Genomic DNA, 19,217 nt, shown 5'->3' with positions numbered 1-19,217 from the left:
CGCCTCAGGAGCAGCCGCCGCGCCCTCGCTCCCACACGGTCACCACCACCAGCAGCTCCTTCACCGCCAACCTGTCGGCCAGCTCCAGCACCCTCGCCTACGACCGGGAGTTCCTGCGGACCCTGCCCGGGCTCCTCATGGTGACCGAGATCGTGAGTGACCCCGGGGGGGGCGGCCCTGGAGGAGCGGAGCCGGGCCGGGCTGGGGGCGAGCCTCGGCCCGGCAGCAGGTTTTCGGGTCACGGCTGTGGAAAGTTCCCGCTGCAGTTTGGAGGTTGGACTGGGCCCCCCCACACTCACTTCATCACCTGCAGCGGCCTCGGGGTGGCTTCGCGGGGTCCGTACCTGGGGCAGGTGAAGCGGCGGGAAGGGAAACAAGGCCGGGGGAGAGTGTGGAGGGATGCAGAAGTAACACAGGGCACGTGCAGTCTGTAGTGTCCCGCAGCGTTTGTGGTATCACCAGCTCTCGCGGCGGAAAAATTAGTTTTGGCAAGTCGAGAACTGATTTTTGGAGGCTTTTCCTCTGTATCCACTTCGTGCTTTTACAGCGCACTGATAACCGCGAAGTGAGAGTTAATTGGGCAACTTGCCTTCATTTGTAGGTCAATAAAAACCCATTTCCTTATGGTCTCAGTGATTAGATACACCTGTGCAGACCAAGATATGAACTAACACCTTTTGGTTTTGCTAGTGATTTTATTTTTGCGGGTACTTTATGAAGTGTAAACAAATCCCCAGATGGCCAGGCAGTATGGGGTTTAGTCACTTGTCTTAGTGATAGGCAGTGAACAGCACAACGCTGGGATGCCTCTGCAGGACTGCCTACTCTCAGTGTGTCAAGCAGTAGATGCGCAGCATCTCCGCTTAAAAATAATATATTTCTTTTAAGTCTGCTCATCTGCACTATTAATAGTTAAGAAACTTAAAAAGCTGGCTGCCCCACCTTAGTTTTTGAGTTTCCTGTGTGATGTTTTCGTTTTGATGATGCTGGAAGGATTAACTTATCGTCCAGATTCATTTTCAAGGCGTGAAAGCATTGTGCTTCACCAGAGCAGTGGAAGGACTGTTGGTTTTGCTGACTTCAAAGTTAAAATAACCAAGCGAGGCTTCAGGCTAACGTGTGGTGTAGGACCTCTGGCAGTAACAGTGCCGTCGGAGAGAGGATGCGTGTTAAGCTGCCAGCTGCTGTGTGGCAAGTAGTTGGTGAGGGTGTGAAGTCAGAGCTTGGTACCAGCTGGTACCTTGTATGCCAGCGTGGTTGGGAATTCTGGCGACCTTTAGTAGGTAGGTGTTTGTAGGGGATGCTTCACTGTCAGAGTTGTGGTAGATCTGTGAATAAAGATGTCTTAGTTTTTGAAAGAAAAGCCTCTTTCTTTTCTGCTCTTTTTCAGTTACTAATTACAACAGAATTGTGAACTTTTCTTGTACTTTATCTGAGGAGTGATCCCACTGCAGATTGTTACAGAGGTGCCCAAGGCTTTTCCCAAGCCCTGCTGGAATGTCGTATATTCAGCTTGGCTGAAAATACTGCATCAGCTGCACTTACATGGAGCTACATGGCCACAGGGCATGGACAGGCTCTTGCTTACTCTTTACTGGAAGTGTGATTTCTAGTTTGTATTGACAGGTGATGATATTTGTGTAGCTTACCTTTCTAAACATAGTGATGATAGTTTTCAGGGGACTTTGTTTCCTATTATCCATTACTGATTCCTGGAGTAATTATAAAATGATTCTTCAGCCACCATTTTATGATGCTTGAGTCCATTAATACTGACGTTTAGAGCCAGTTTTGGTTTAAGTTTTTTAAGCACTCGATAACACGTTTGCCAGCTTCAGAAGGAACCTCAGTGCTACCTGAGTTTGAAGGCTAGTGTAGAGTTGTGTCTGTGCTACAGGTTTCCATGTATGTATTTTTATTGATCAACTCTGTGAAGATAAACAGCTCCTGGCCAACCCGAAGGTGACTACAGAAGTCTCTAATGTGGATGAACTTACACTGGTTTGTGATGACGTATTTGAGAGAATGGAGGACAGTTTTAATACAAAGTTGAAAGCAATGAGGCAGGTCTTACAGAAGTAGAATATTGCTAGATACGGCCTTTGAAGAAATACTTGTGGTTCCTAACCTCACATTTTTAAAGCATGGAGAGTAGCTGTGAAATTAAAGGAAAACATACTAGTGAATACATTGATAGGAAATTAGCTGAAATAAAACCAGTTATTAAAATCAAGTAAGTGAGTTTGTATGTGTGTGTGGTTGGTTTTGGTCAAACCTTTTCTACCAAGTCTGCCTGTTGGGTTTTTTTCCAACAGAAAATGTGCTTTAAGAGAGCATGACTAGCTTTATACAAGATCTCTATTTCAAAATTGGCTCTGCATGTTCAGCAGTAATAGTTACGTATACCCTAAATCAGTCAGTTCCTTCCTGTTGTGATCATCCTTTACATATAAAAGTTGTGGCTTGCCTGCACAGATTGGCTCTTCAGGATATTTCTGACCCTCAGTACTCATTGCTCAGCTCAAAGCACAGTCCTTCTGCGAAGGATTTGCAAACCTGTAAATGGGACCAGCTCGTATGTGTGTCTGTGTTTAAGTCTCAGGGGTTTGTAGGCTGATCATTTTCAGTCTAAGCACCAAGCACTGAAGTACAGCAGCTGTTGTAAGAGCATACCTTTGCTTCGGCTGCCCCTGCTCTGGAGACACTTGTGAGATGGGCAGGGAAGAGGACTGTTCTTAGCAATATCTGTTATTGCGACTACTTTTCTGTCAGACCCTGTGTTCATTAGGGTACTATGTTAAAGCTAAGCTAGGGGTGTTAAACAACAGTGTTAAATGTTCTGAGAGTTTGCACTGTGGGACTGCATAAATATTTGATTATTGCTGCTGTCAGTCAGCGATGTGCATGCAGCAAGAGGAGTGCAGTCTGTGACTCCAGGCTCTGAAACTGGAGCTTTCTTCTTTGTACAGGCAAAGGGCAAATCTGTGTTTTTCTTCAACCAGAGAGAATGGAAAAGCACAGTTACCACATAAATCTTTCAGTCACTTAAATGAAGGATCTCGATCAGGTTTTGCTCTTACCTCCCTAATTTGTGTGCTGTGAAGATGAATTGACTGCTGTGTGAATTTCCATGTGTGCTGGTAACCAGCCTACTTTTGCACTGAGGCTGTGGTTTAATAACACAGTAAATTCAGCTTAACAGCTCCTACTAAGAGATTCTTTGCAATGCTGCGAAACACTGGTCTGCTATTAACTCAGTCTGCTGTTTCCAACTTGTTCAGAATGAGTTAGCTTTATAAAGATTTTTTTTTTTATGATGGATCAAGCATTATCTGTCCTTTACATAGCTGCTTTAAAGCCAGCATAAATCTGGGATGAGGTTGACCGTGCATATTCAGCAGTAATGGAGTCATGTACCAAGACCTGGTTCAGCTTAAATTTTGTAATGCTGTTTGGTCTAGCACTGTCTAGCATCTAGTATGAACAAATGCAGAACTGTAGCCTGAAGTGTAGGCTAAATTACCTGGCACTGACAGATTTCCATTGCCTTCTACATCTGCTCCCATGACCAGAGAGTGTGTGAGGTATCCTGCCACTCACTGGGAAAGAACTGGGGTCAGTTTATTTTCAGTGCAAAGAACAAAATAGAAAATGCCACTGGATTTCTGAGAGGCCTTTGGGAACTGGCATGAAACACAGCTTTAGTGTGTGGAAGCTTATCCAAATTGCTTATATACAGAAGTAATGATGCTTGCTGAGCAGTGCAGGGGCTTCAGACACAGGAGACTTGGATTCACTGGCCTTAGTTGGCCAGTGACTACTGACAGTGGATTTATCTGCAGCTCTCTAATCTGAGTTACTTCTCTGTTCATGGAATATGGATACAAATCTTTGTAAAGCACACTGAGGTCTGTTGGTGAAAAGTAGTACATAAGACAGTAAGTGGTGTTACATAGTCTATAATTCAGTAGATCAGTGCAGTAAAAATACATCCTATGGAAGATAGGGATACTTATTCCTATAGTGTAAACACCCCCACCCCCTGAGGATTTATAGTTTCAAAAGAAACAAGTATAGCAATTTCCAGAGATGTCATTTGAGTGTTTCCTTTCTGTACAATGATGGCCCAAAAAGACTCTGTATTTGTCTTCCTGGGAATTTCATGGCCAAGATAAATGATGGCTAGTGATACCTTCTCAGAGCTTTAAATCACCTCGTCAAGTCTTATGGATCACTTTGGAGAAGTGGAGAGTTTGGTCGTTGCTATGGATGTGGTTATAAAAATATTTACTTTCTAGCACGATGACATTGATTCCTTCAGATTGTTGTTTCACACCAGTGTGTTGCTAGATACAGTCTCCTGTAAAACTTGCCTTGCTAATTTTAAGGCTTGTGATGGCTATTTGTCCTTAACAAGAACAGGTTTGGAAGGTTGTTACATTGCTGCTGCAAGTGAGATCTTGTGATGGTGTAAATTTTAATAAATTGTAGTTATAGTTGCATTTCTTCATGCTGTTCTACTCAGATTATTCTTTGAGTAAAATGCCCAGAATAAATACTTGAAATAGAAAACTTCATAGGAGGTTATTTATGTTATTGGCATCACATAAAATGGTTCAAATTTACATTTCTGGACAAGAGAAATAATTTTGATCACTGTTCCATTATTTTTCAAATGTAAGATCTTTGAAGGCCTAATTCAGAAAAGAAATCTTGTTGAATTTGTTCTAGTAGAGTGGTGAGCCTCAGCATATTAAATAGGTATTGGAAGTTATGTCAGGTTTAAGATACTGAGGTTATGAAAACCAGACAACTGGACATGTCCAAATGTAGGCTTCCCCCCCTTTCTTTTTTCCAGAGATGCATCAAAATCTTCTACAGATATTCAGGTTTTGAATTCAGTTAGCAATAAAATCAAATAAATGTGAAGAAAAGCAGAAGTAATACAATGGGACCATCTACTGTGAAAAAGCTAAAAGACAAAAAAATTTACTTATTTTTTTAAAGCTCTCCTTGCATTTAGCTTTTTCTTTTAGTCATGACCTCTCTGACTGCAGTTCAGAATGTTTTGTATAGATCCCATGCTCCTCCTACATGCCCACTTCTTGAAATAGTCCTTGGAAACAGGGAATTTCATAAAACCCCTTTCCTCACCTGAGTAGCAGGAAGACTTTTTCATCTATCAGGAACAGTAGAGATTTTTTTCTTTTTGTTTTCTTCTTATAATGCAGTTTTTAATCCAGTCACACTGAGTCTGCTTGTATGTAGTTGACAATGCTGAGGCACCTTCTGATGTGTTCAACAAGTGCTTTGCCTAGAGAAGATGTACATAAGCATGGTCTTAAAATGACTCACTTTGAATTACTGAGTTCAAAAAAAGTATCCTGTACTAGTCAGTCACTTCATCCAGTAGCTTCATCTTCCTGTGCATGAATAAGAGAACACACAATATAAAGTCTAAGCTCTCTCCTTTACTCTTGATAAGACAAAACTCTTGCTGACATTAAAGTTCTCCCTTTTTCAGGTGCTGTTGTTCCATGCTAACCCGTAGTGTAACTGTCCTTAGTGTAGTGGATACACACATCTATATGATTTCCATCTTCCTCTAGGATCATATCATTGTTTAAAGTTCTGTTTCCTTAAAGGTCTTTGGTTTCCTGGACAAGACCAGGGTGTTTCCTTGGGAAGAGAAAACTGTTTGGGTGGCACACAAGGGAACAGAAGGTTTGGGAAGTCTTGTCTGGAACGTGCTCCAAGTGCAGATGGAAACAGTATTAGTACTGACATGGTAAGAGGCTGAAAATGCCTCTCCAATTGAATGCAGATATTTTACAAAAGATCAGAAATGCAAAGTATTCTCAGTACCTCAAGGTTAAAGTAGAATATGTCATCTCTTGATGAGAAGAGTGCATTAAAGACATACTTAAATATCAGCTTTGCCTTTATATGTGTGTGTGTATATATATATATATATATATATATATAAAATGTATTTTTTAGCTTGGTTTTTCTTTCAGATAAAGTACATATTGAAACAACATGATATTTCTGCACTTGTTCCTGTTTCAATTCCACAAAAGTAATAGAAGGTGTGTCCTTGCAGAGAGGACCAAGCCCTCTTTTCTGGGGTCAAGTAGCAAATAGATTTTAGCATTCATCAGACCTTTGGCAAAGTAGTTCTGTTCATGTGGCCTGAGCTGTTCCCGTGGAAGCTGCTGGCACTGATTCACCTTTCTCTGAAAGATGTGGCTCAGGTATAAGACTGGTAAACCTCCAATGAAGAAGGGACTGAGTAAGAAAAGAATCGTTACTGCTTTCAGTGAGAGCTAGATCTGGTCCAGGGAAGGCTTGGTGTTAAGCTTAAGTTAGTGAACTGAAAGAGTCTGGCGTCTTGGTTCTGCATTCATTAATACTGAATTGAGGCTTTACCAGATCACTTCACTACTTGGATCAGTCCTGGGCATGACTCCATTTTTGCCAAATCAGAGCACGATATCGAGTATTGAGACTGTTTGTTTTTGCAAGGTATGGGTGTGCAGATGTTGCTGATGCAACCACAAGTTTGTCAAGACAAAAAATCTTTAAAGCAAAACAAAACCAGTTTCAACAAATTGGTGTCATTAGAGGGATGCTGTCCCAGCAGTTTGTTCTGGTACAATGAGAGATGCACTAAAATCGAATTTAGAACTGAGGCAAACTAAGTAAAGCATGATAATAATTAGCAAGATGTTGTCAGTCTTCAGATAGATCATAATCTAGTTACAAGAAATAACTACATTGAAAAATCTTGGGTAGTACTGTAGGAAATGTAGGGAAAGCAGCCCCTCTGATCATACTCAGGTAGTTGCTGTTTGTGTTTAGCTGATGGCCTGATGTGCAAAACTTGAAAGGAGACCTGTCAAGAACCTATGCTTCATACCTGGAAACAACATTGGTTTGTATCATCACCTTCAAATGTCCAGGCCTGAATTTAAATATATTCGAGGCAACACTGTTTCACACAGAATTAATTAATTTAACCTGGAAGCTGTACAGCCACTAACAGGGTTCCTTTTTTTTACCCCCTCTGTGTGTGTGTATAGTGATTACATGAAAGAGTCCCTTTACTACACATTTTAGCAGCATTTGCCTTCTTTGTTCAACAGTAGTGCTATTCCCAAGGCTGCTGCTCCTGCAGCAGGTAATAGCTGAATATGGCAGCAGAGTTTTGATAGAAATACGAGGAACTTGTAGGAGAAACTTAAAAATGGAGACACAAGATTCTTGCAGGCAGGAATTAAGCATTGACGGGCAGGGGAACAGACAAGAAAACCTCCAACAAAAGGAAAGCATCTGCAATGTGTCTTTAATACACTTCAACTGATAAAATCAGCCTTGGTTGTCTCCCACTGGAGACAGCCACTGTAGGGCAGACTCTGACAAGGATCAGGTGAGGGGAGGGTAAGTGTGTGGTTGGATGCCTGTTGCTACTGCTGTAGATTAGAAAGCATAAACAAATAAACAATTGTCCTTTACAGGCTCAGAGCACAACTGCGATACATGTTGGGGAGGATGGTGCTTTTATTCAGTCCTTAGAGGGGGGGAAAAAAAACCACCAAAAATGACAGCATCTGAATTGATTTGATTTTAATTTAATTTCTAAGCCATGATGTATCTTGGTACCAGTAATATTACATGCTGTTTCAAAGAGCTAGCATGTGTATAGGCACATACAAAACTACTTTAAAAATATTATTGTAGCTGAAGGCCTTGGAAGTTAAGAAGCATCAGAATTGATGTTTGCCCTGGCAGTGTTCGTTTGGTATTGGATTGTGTGCAGATGCTGGAATCCAGTCAAAACCTGCATGATCACATTATTTTTTATCGAGAAACTTCTGTCACAGTCATTGCACAGGAGAGTGTTTCTGGGAGTGACTGGGACATTGTGCACACAGCATTGGAAGAAGACATGTCCTGAGTAAGGAAAGGGACTATTCGCAGAGAAAGGATGGTCTCCTGGCTAATTGCTTCTCTGGAAAAATTTATTTTCTGCTTGCACCACAGTGTTCCTATGGGATGCTAGATAAGGCAAGTAAGCCTTGTGTTTCAGTGTGCTCACTTTTCTCCTTGCTTTCTGGATCCCCAGCTTGGGTCTGAGATGCCGAAGAAATTATTATTTGCAGTTGTAGCTGGAGTCAGTAGGAGCTATGTTCTGAAGAGGCAAAATGCAGTGCCATATTAGGTGCTGTGGGGAAAAAAGAGCTTTCCAGTGGAATTTGGCAAGAATTTTTACCTTGATTTTAGTGTACTGTCTGTAAAATCGGGATACCATACTTCCTTATCTCACAGAGATGTGTTTAATAGTTTACTAATGACCTGTGACATAATTCAGGTAACAAAGTACTCTTAACGAACCGGAGTAGACACAAAGCTCCAAGATAGGATCAAGTCTTCAGGCCACATAAATAAGCAAGGAGAAAGCAAAATAGTGGAAGGCATTAGTTCTGAAGAAGGCTCTCCCTTCTGTTGCTGCATGCAGGTGGTGGTGTGGAGAAGGGGAAAGTATGTGGTCAGGTAATTACAGACTGTACCATAATGAATATCTAACTAACGATAGAATTATGATGTGTGAAGAACTTATTTCCAGCAGTGTTGCATACTTAATTGAAAGTATCTCAACATATGTTTGTGCTTGTCTCTCTTGTCTACTCTTCTGTCTCTTTGTCCCAAGTCCTAATTTTCTAACTTCTTCAGTTGTGGGGTTTGGGTTTTTTGTCCTTTCATTCCTTCGAGCCTTCTCCCCAGCAGCTCAGAGCAACTTGCTGAAGGCCTGCTTTGCATCATATTCATCCAGTCTTCTTCAAACTCAACACAGATAATCAACATAGAAGATGCAGCTCCTACTGTAAGAATCTGGCAAAATGGGGTCTTAGGAGAGGAGGTGTGAGGCAACTGAAAGAACAGGCTCTACTGAGTATGAGACATCCATTTTTAATGGTTTCATAATGCTGTAGGCAGACAAAACTATGAAAAATACTGTAGTATTTTAGAACAATACTAGAAATACTGATAGTGATACAGTGATTTAGGAGGTTATTGGTGAATATTGTGACATATTTGGTTCTTGCATTGTGGAAGGGGCTTTCTTTTAAATAAACATGCTGTTGTCTGAGCCGTAAGCATAGAGCAGGTTGGACAGACTTGGGTTTTGTCAGACCTACTGCAGTCTTCTGATGACCTCAATGAATGATTTTTAGAAAACAGCTGAAAAGTTCTTCGATAGAAGTAGTTCAGGATGCATGGAAAAGCAGGATCTCTATTGGGATTTCTGATTGATATTTTGAAGCCTTTCTGTGTGCATAAGCCATGTTCATTGAACTGTGCCATAGTTACATGTTATTTACTACTGTGTGTTGCCAGTTGACCTCCAAGATGAAAATATTTCTCCTTCCCTGTGGTGTTACTAAGATATAGCATAGTATAAATGAATACATTATTACCCTTCTCCAAATGCACAGGAATTTGGCTAATGGCAAAGTCTGGGTGCCAGATAAAATTCATATTGGACAGAAAGACAGTTGTCATTGGGAAAATACTATATTTAGTTTTAAAAAACCACAATCCTTATTTTACTCTTTTGAGTAGATCCTTGCATTAATGGGACTGAACTTTGAAAGGCAGTGTGTAAGAGGAAAGAAAGGACCTACTTGAGGAGATGGCTCCTCTTGTGGTGTGTTTTCTGTTTGAATTATGACCTCTATCTGCAAATGTATAAAACCAGGCACAGGCACAGGCCTACAGAACTGTAACTGAATGATGAGACTTAGCAAGAGTGGAATAATGATAAACAACATATTATGTTACTAGTTAGATCTTCATTGTTCTGTTTGGTATATTTAAAGAATTTTCCCTGTTCGTCCTGTCAGCAAAGAGGGGAGGAAACTTAGCCAGGAGAATAAGGTTTCCAAACATTTTGTTCAAACTTGGGGTTTCTTTCTAGACTTTGGCAATCATGAAACATGACCAGACACTTGTACAAAGAACTTGACAGTCTCTTTATGCAGTAACAGAGACCTATCTAGCAAATGTTTGCCTAGAGTAAGCAAGTCAAGATAATGTGTTAAAGGTGAGATGGGGTCTCTTAGAAAGTGTTTTACCAGGTCAAGTTAAAATTAAACGGAGTACACAGCAATAAATGAGATGGAATTCTCTAAGGTTGGTTACATCTAATTTTCACTTTCTTATTAGCTGGACAATGGAATGCTAGACTCAGAAAACACAGGGAACAATAAAACAATAAAACAATCCAACCCACCCCACAATACGTCTGAAGTAATTTTCACTTTAAAAAAGTTAGGTTTATTTCAACATGCCTCTTCAGTTTAGGTCTTGGTTTAAAAAAAATGGTGGAGGAATGCATTTTAAAAAGACACTTAGTTTTGAGTTGTGGTGGTTGTTGTTTCTGTAAGATTACATAGACAATGTACACAAACAAGATGACCCTGAGAAGAGATGTACATAGAGGCCAGATGTGTTGATGGGAGTGAAATCAGATTAAGATCTAACATACACAAATAATATTGTTATGAAGAGAAGCTTAAAATGATGGATGCTATTAAAACCTGTTGCAGATTTCCCTTTGACTTAAGTCATCCCAACATATCCAACACTTGAAATGAGAACAACGTAAAAGCCTGCCTACTGTGAAGGCTGTATGCGCTAATTGGCTCTTATATTGGTTGCCAGACTCTTCAAGATCAGCAGCTCCTTTCCGATAGTCATTTCCTCTCCACTTGTTAGCATTGCTGAAGGGGCGGCTCTGTTGTTCCTTCCCTTCAGTGCTGAAGAAAAGCATATGCCCAGAAACTTTCCTCACTTGTTTCTTTTGCCAACTCCATGGATTAGTCTAATAAAAGAGATCACCTCCCTTAAGACCTTTCCTCTCCAGTACCCCTGGTGCAGAGTACTTACTGTCAAATTAGACTGAGATTAGGAGGAGCCTAATTAACGCTTTTTACCTTTTTTGTGTTGACCTACTGTGCTAAAATTAACTTTGGGAAAATGAAAGGCATAGTTAACCCACTTGTTACCGAGATTCCCCCCCAAATTCTTACAAAGCACTGTTGTACTACAGTTTGTTTACCTGTTTCATATGCACAGTTTGTTTGGCTTGAACAGAGTTGGTGATAGATGATAAAAGAGGAAGCTGTGCAGATCCATTCCTCAGACATGCCCTTTTATAACCCAAATGTCTAATTTACATATTTCTTTAGAGCTCCCTGTAGTCATGTGTCCCACAGTACGAGGAGATATCCTATTTCACGATGAAGCATTGGTCATTTTGTTATAGCCACATCACTGTAACCTCATGTTACTATTAAATCCTAGATGTCCAAACAGCTCGACATCACAAATGCCAACCTAAACATGCTTCTTCAGTCCAACAAGTGAGTGTGCCCTGTAGCTTCCCTGCCTTATCGCTGGGTTATCAAACAACATATACCTTCTCCCATGTCAAAGGCAAATCACTGTGCAGGCCGTGTTCTTCCTTTTCCCTTTGTGTGAACTAGGAAAGATCCCAGATAGTGATGTCTTTCAGTGGCCTAATTCCTTTCTGCTTTCTTGGTTTTATTTGCTAAGACCTGTAATATTGTTGGTAGTAGCAGATTACATTACATGCCTCTGTGTGCAAGCTCATGATAGTGGGACAAGTTTTTAATGTGTGTGGATTTCAGCATTTTGATATAGCAGTAGTTGATAGCTTGAACAAAGGGGTACCTGCAAAATACAACTTTGGGAGTAAATTTCTTTTTTTTAGTTCCCTAAAGAATTTCTCCTCTTTCATTTGAATTGTCCTTCCTTGATTTGAAACTAGTAATATCATGCTTTGGGGGAAAAAGGTACTAAATATCGCTGCACACAGACTTTTTAAACAAAAGGCCACCATATCGCTCTACAGGCTTATGGCTTTCCCTTCCCCACTCAGTGGGAAAACAGGAACTTCTGAGCAGGAGGTAAATAGCTGAGTACTCAACAAAGAGTACTTGAACAAAGACTGGGTAACACCTCTTTATTATATCTGCACTGTTGTCATTCTAGGGAAGAAAATACTGGGCAGAAGAAAGCTGTGATCCAAATCTGGGGAAAGAGAAAGGGGAAAAGGTGTGGAAGTTAGCTAAGTAAATATAATTTAGTTGGTTGTGTATATTGGGGTGGTATAATACAAACAGAACTACAGGAAAAGGCTTGTTTTTTTCAGAAGAACCATTTGGGTGGGAAGGGAGCCTGCAGCCAGTGCAGAGCATGCCCTCAGCCTGTAACCCCTCAACTTCTTGGCTTTTGTTACCTTGCCTAGAGCTCTCCTCCTTCTAACTTTGATTTGATGTGTGTGCTGCATCGCTTGTTGCTAATAAATTGCAGGTCAGATGCAGATAGCCTTCGACAAAGTCAGTTGTTTTATTTTTTTGATATTGATACTGCCTGTCGGGTCAGGTCATGGTCGCCTCCACTGAACCAGCAGCTGACCCACTCATAGTTCCCGTTGCCTTAAACCACGATGAACTGTCACTCTGAAGGCTGCCAAGGTGTCTGCCCTCTAGTAATCTGCCTTACTTATCTGCCAGTGGTTGATGGTGTAGTAGCCTTGTCCTCTCTTCTCACAATTTAGTCTATGCCTATGCATGAGACCATGCCATGAGACAGAGCCAGCGTCCTGATCTGCTGACTCAGGGATAGCAGGAGGTTGGATGGGATGGAGAGCAAAAAGTGCTTATATTTTAGATCAATATTTTGATCTCATGCTGAGGAGATTTGCCTGAATTTTAGGACAAAACTCTAGCCTGTGCTAGGACTGTGGTACACTTTGCTAGATATGTTTGGGGGTTGTACCAGATTTCAGTCTAACAGCATGCTTCTCTCCCAGAGGAAGGTGCTATGCCTGCAGAGGAGCTAGAAGGTGAATGCTTGAGGAATACCTTTTCACTATGAGGTGTAACTGCTCTAAACACTTATCTTTCAGGCATGGGAGATCCACTAATCCATAGTAATTGTGTAGTTTTCAGCAGTTCTGACATCTGTGAGCTGTATTGGAAAATCAGATTTAGAGAAAGAAATGGAATTGACAGTGCTTGAAACCCCAAACTCTATTACCTGTATTGTGGGGACAGTGAAGCGTTAAGTGCATGCAGTTAAGAGCAGCAGCTAAGAAGGACTTGTTCCTGCTTGTTTCCTGATTTTTCCGTGTTTATGTATTACAGGAGCCGAATACAGGAGTTCTGATTTCAGGCTGGTATCTCTTAAATGCAGACAGCTAAAAAGGTCTCCATACCTCGCTGTTCACTGCAGTTCACAACTTAGCATATGGTGATACCCCAAACAAGTGATTTGTTTACTTCGGGTACACTGGGTGGCTGAGTACGGTAATTCAGGAGCAGCTTTGTATGCAGTCATCCTTGCAGGGCAGCAACCTCTGGCAGAAAACCAGAGCAGATATCAGAGGGACATTAAATCATTTCTGTTCACGTACTTAAATCTGAATAAGCCAATGTCTTCAGGCCCTGAAAATTGTTTTTTTTCTTTTTCTCGATTGGGGACTTTTTTTTTTTTTCCTTGTACTAGAAAGCTGACATTTGTAGCCAGTTGTTCTGTTCTTTGTTTACACAAGGCCCATTGAAACAGTTGGAGAACATTATACCCTGCTTCACACACAGGCATATATACTTAATTTATGACTTTGGTAGTTTGAATTTCAAGTGTCAGGTATCCCATGGAGCTTTTTACTTTGTTCTCTTATGCTGCATGCACCACGAGTATTTATTATGGAGAGCAGACAGGCTGTGGGAGGTCTTTCAGGCTTGTGGGCTTTTTTTCTTCAGAACCTTAAAAAAGTTATGGAGCACAGTAAAAAGGACTTCTCTAAAAGCATGACTGATCTGCAGTATCTTTTTACATGTTTGTCCAATTAATTTTTTTCCTTTGGCATTAATATTTTCATTTGTGTATCTTCATCTTAATGTTGCTTTTGTAGCCTAAACTTCTCTGCAAACATTAATTGTGGGACAGTGGTAACAACTCTTAAACAGATCTCTATTGAAAACTTAATTCTGGATTTGCTCTGTTCTTGTTTCCTTCAAAGTAAACTCTTTCTGCTACTACAATGAAAAGAAAAAAAAAAAAAAAAGGAAAAAAGGAGGGGGAAAAAAAAGAGCATAGCTTGTTGTCAGAAGCAATGTTAGTATTGGTGATTATCTCCTTGTTCAGTTGTGTCTTGTCAACAATTTTAAATATGGCTCTTAGTACAAAGTTATCTTTGATATATCGATGACAGATGGAGATTTCAGAAAAGGACATGCCTGGAAACTGACTTCAGACATACTCAGATGAGAAGTGGAGCTGAGGTTTTTCAACAATGAGAGTAGTAGGCACTATGGCAGCTTATTTAGAGACAAGATGAATCTTATCATTGCAATGTCTATGCCAAGTCATCATCTCTTTCCAAAAAGCATGTTGCAGGTTGAAATCTTTTTATCATTGCCCACATGGCCATAATGGTCCTTTCTGACTGTGAAGTCTGTGAGCACAAATGCCTCCAGAAAAGCATATGCAAATGTTAAATATTTATAGGCATGCTGTTCTATGTTGTTAATGCAAAATGTATTCAGAAAGAAGCAATTTTGCCAGAGAAGGAAAAAGATTTTTCTATGAGGTACTTCTACAATGTATGGATCAGTCTTTGTAAAATCCTTAATCCTTACCTAAAAACATGAGTAACAACAGTTCCTGGGGTTGGACTTCCGTATTTGGGACTCAGTTAAAAAAAGAGAAAAGAGGTACAATAAGCATCTAAATAGGCAGACAACAACAGATCTGGATGCAGACTTACTTTCTCGTGTCTTTTGTTTGCCAGGTAAAAGGAACTGTTTCAACTTTTGGTGACTAGAGGATTTTGTCTCACAGAAAAAAAAAAAAAAAAAATTTGTTGTACAAAACCAATTTCTGTGTTCAGCTGGAAATTAAAAGATACTTCTAAGCATTTAATTTTTTTTTTTTTTTTTTTGAATGAGCAGTTAACTTTTTCCTCCTGTTTAAATGGATGTGGAATGCAGCAATAGGCTTTCTTAGCAGATGCTCTTTTTGATTTTTCCATTGCATCATATTTAGCTTTATGACTCTGTATCTTAACTACAGGGCAAAACAAAAGTTATTCCCCCAAAAGTAATAACCTTTGTATTTTAATGTAATAGCTAAGATTTGTGAAACAATGCTGTATGTCAGCTAATTATAGGCATCTCTGTTTACATGGCCTAACAGGAAGGTGGAGATGTAAAAATAGCAACAAAGAGCCAGTGATATTATTAATAAAGCAGCTGTATACAGCATTGTTCTCTTGAAGAACATAGACACCACTTAAACAAAATGGACTACATAAATAATCAGTCATAATTCATAAGTAACCATTGTTAGGAATTCTCTTTCAAAAATAGCTCACATTATTAATGGCAGAATGACTTTCTTTGTGGGTGTGTGTGTATTTTATGCAGACATATGCACGAATGTTAAACGTAACTTGCACAAATCATTGCCATTTATTGAGAAGCTGGTATTTTTCTACCCTCAGAAACTATCCCTTTAGGGAAGATGGGGAAAAGGAAGATAGAGTGCTCTAAAACCTCTGCCAAAGGAAGAGATTGTGTGTATATAGAAGAGGCAAGATCAAGGTAGAACTCTTTTCACTCATATGAGTTTATTAGAACAAAAGAGCAAGCCATTCCTACTGTTGTGTTCCATTAAGAAACAATGGTAGTTGTAGTAATAAAAATAATAATAATAAACAGACACATTGGGGAAGATGAATTCAGACAAATATGACCCTGTATCTTTTGAACTCCAGAATCTACTGAGCTTTTTCACTTTAAATAATAATAAAAAGAGATTACTGACAGGGTACTGAAGCTAATAGTCTTTTCCCCCAATTTTTCTGTGCAACAGAAATAATTTTCTCACAATATATTTCCCAAAAGTATGAAAACAAGCATGTATTCAGTGTATGCAGCAGGTTAAACTTGCGTACTCATAGTTTTTATGAGCTTTATAAAGGAGAAACTATTCAAAGCACAAGGGCTATACCGTAGTCTTAACCTCCAGAAATATGTCTCTACTACTTGACTTGAAATCCTGTGGCCCTTCTCAGAAAAACTTCCATATGTTTGTGAACCAGGTACTGCATTTGCAGAAACAAAAAGTAGTATGTTAAGCTTGTCATCTGCCCCACCAAAAAAATGCCTCCCTTAAACTCTAAACTGAGAGGGGGCACACCCTACTGCAACAATTCAACTGCAGCTGCATTCCTGAAACACTTTCTTTCTTGAAAATAGATATGAAATTCATCATCATTTGAAATTCTTGCTAAATGTGAGGAATCTTCTCCTTTTGTCCAATTCTTGTCTTCAAATCTCATTAAGAATTCATACAGCCGCCAGTATGGCATTTGTTTTGGTGGGTTTGTTTTGTTTTATTTTAAATAGAAATTGCTACAAAGAGAGCTGCAAACCCTCTTCAGTCCTTCCACCAAGTAGCTGATGTTCCCTATTAATACCAGCTCTCAAAACTGCACATAATTTTATGGTATGAAGGTCTTCTAAAATTGACATCATATGGCATTGTATGAATTTGATGACAGGACTCGTCACAAATCAACCCAATGAATTACCCCTGCATCTCATGTGGGTCATATAGGATGTATTTTCACTTCTCTATTGCTTGTATGGGGACAGGACTGTTTAGAGGATCCACCTGTGAATGTTACTTCTTGAAGAAATCAGCCACAACTTATACTTAGAGCTCCAAAATGTGAACGTTAAATACAAAAGCATTTAACCTTGTAGTTTCACCTATCTTGATGATTTATAACCAAGCTTTTGAAAATAAAAAATGATCAGAGTGTGGAATTTAGTTGTTAGTTTTAAATCTGAAGGTGTTTGCACTGCATCTTCAGGTTTTTCCTAAAAAACCCCACCTCTAGAGGCTGAACAAAAGCAAACAATAGGAAACAAAGAAATTTGTATCCTGTGCCATGTGTGTGTTTCTGTGTGACTATTTTGCTTTGTAATTGTCTTCTTTAAAATTCATACTTGAAAGCAGCATTAAGTGAAAATTTCCTCGGAAAGTAGCTGAAAAGGCAGATTATTTTGTGTTTGGATCTAATATACTATTACTTTACGTTTTCCTTTCTCTGCTGCTGAAAAGCAAAGCATAGTAGGAATTCCAGTGAGTAATTTCCAGCACCACGATACTGAGATGTTTGCTGTAGCAGTACCAGTTCTCCAACTCTGTCAGGAAACTGTGGAGACAGTGAATTTGAAATCAACGGCATTGCTTCACAATAGCAAGGTATTTAATTTGGGGAAATGCTAGGTGGTGGGAGTAATCCCTCCCACAGCCAGGCCTTGCTGAAGTGGAAGGAAAAGGGAGCAGTGGCAGTATTCCTTTTATTCACATCCCTCATGATTGCTAGATAAGAGGCCAGGCCATCTCCTTCTTGTGTTGAGGTCCCGTTTGGAGATTAAGCACTGTGCAGGTCATTGCCTTCAACTGTTTTACCGGATGCCCTTCCGGAAAGGTGAGTAAGTGCTTTTTAGGACAGGCTGTTTGTCTTCACTGGCGTTTTGCACCACCCCTCTTTATTTTTACATTAAACTGTGGCCCTGATGGAGCCGCTGATAGCAGTAACCAGTGCACTCCCGGTCAGCTGCAGCAGCTCTGAGGCTGGTTGCAGGTCTGTCTTCCGACTGACCTGGGACGAGGCCATGGCCTTGTATTCTATGTAAATGTACTGTTGTCAGATAATAGAACATTATGGGCAGAGATGAGGCTGTGTCGTTTGCTGTGGCTATGCAGATAACATAATGGGTTAGCACTGTGTTAGTGAGGGTGCAGAAGTTAATATATGCACAGTGCACAGTAACCTATATAAATGTCTCTGTGTGTGTGCAGAACCTCAGGCAAAACACAAACGTTAAATTAGAATTTGCAGGCATCAGTAAACAGTAGTGTATTCCTGAATGCAGCCCTCAAACCTTCAAGTATTTAATGTGGAAAGTGCCCTGGGACAAGGACCAATCTTTATGCTTTGTACACATTTTAATGACCTGTTAATGATCAACCAATGCTATGCCAAGAAGATAGATTTTTATGATGATATAATTCAAGCCAGTTTCTTCACCGTTGCTTGAGATCATTCCTCATAACTCTACTTCAGAAACAAACGGTATATTGATGGGGCATGTAGTCATCCTATCCTATTCTGTTAACACTTGCAGCTTCCAGTATTTGGTTGCTAGGGTCTCCTGCAGGAAAGTAAGGCAAATTAAAACATAATGGATCTGGTCAGTGGTCTGTTTAGTCCAGCATTGAGTCTCTGATGATGACTGATACTGAAAACTTAGGGAGAATTGTAAGAAGGAGCACATAGGGCAAGATTCTTCTCTGCTATAGTTTTCTAGCTTCTAACTGCACATTTAAGTATTTCCAGAGCTAAAGGTTGCATCTTGGCTATCATGTATAGATATTATATACAGACAGGGCTGACCTGTCCTCCAGGAGTGTGTATGATCTTTACTGTGTCAATGAATTCTGTAATTTGGTTATGTACTGGTTTTTTTTCTTCTTCTTCTTGATTTTTTTTTTTTTTTAAATACCACTTCCCTCTGTTTTTCTACTTTCTGCATGATAATTTAGCTTCATGCTTCTTGTGTTGTGAGTCCTAAGCCAGTCCTTGTTCCGTTCTTTGACACCTGCCATTCTGCAGACTTCTGTCATATCCTGCAATCTTCAACAGAAAATTGGTCTCATCTTTTTTCCATCTTTATTTTCTTGCAGGAGCCATTCTTTGTGCCTTGCATAATCCAACTGAATAATTTTAGAAATGGGAGAGAAATGATCAAAAACCATACTCAATGTGTGGGTAGACCACTGATTTATAAAGCACTGTGATATCTTCTTTTTGGTGGAGTTTTTTTATTTTATTCCTTTCCTAACAGCTTCTAATCTTCTGTTGTGAGGTTTTTAGTCACACTGAACAAAATTTACAACCCAAGCACAGTCTTATTTCTTGTTTAACTTCTGAATATCCACTACCCACAAAACTTCCTGAGAAACTGTAAGTAATAAACTCTTTTGTAGTGATTTTACGATTTTGATGGGACATGGGACAGTGTGTTTTCCAGAAAACATCTCTTGCT

General features: G+C 39.9%; 1 protein-coding gene across 1 annotated transcript in view; it reads left to right on the top strand.

Annotated features, from left to right (window-relative positions):
• The first annotated feature begins 6 nt into the window (after nt 1-6).
• The window catches only part of CMTM8 (CKLF like MARVEL transmembrane domain containing 8), a 35,111-nt gene continuing 15,900 nt past the window's right edge, over nt 7-19,217 (top strand). The window contains exon 1 of the mRNA XM_026842607.1: nt 7-152. Within this exon, the coding sequence (XP_026698408.1) occupies nt 138-152 (15 nt within the window). The 5' untranslated portion in view covers nt 7-137. The remainder of the gene's footprint in view (nt 153-19,217) is intronic.

Source organism: Athene cunicularia (assembly GCF_003259725.1).
Source record: "Athene cunicularia isolate RWA chromosome 2 unlocalized genomic scaffold, athCun1 chr2_part1, whole genome shotgun sequence".
Taxonomy (NCBI): domain Eukaryota; kingdom Metazoa; phylum Chordata; class Aves; order Strigiformes; family Strigidae; genus Athene; species Athene cunicularia.
Note: the sequence above shows the minus strand (reverse complement) of the source record. Positions and strands in the feature narration are given on the sequence as shown.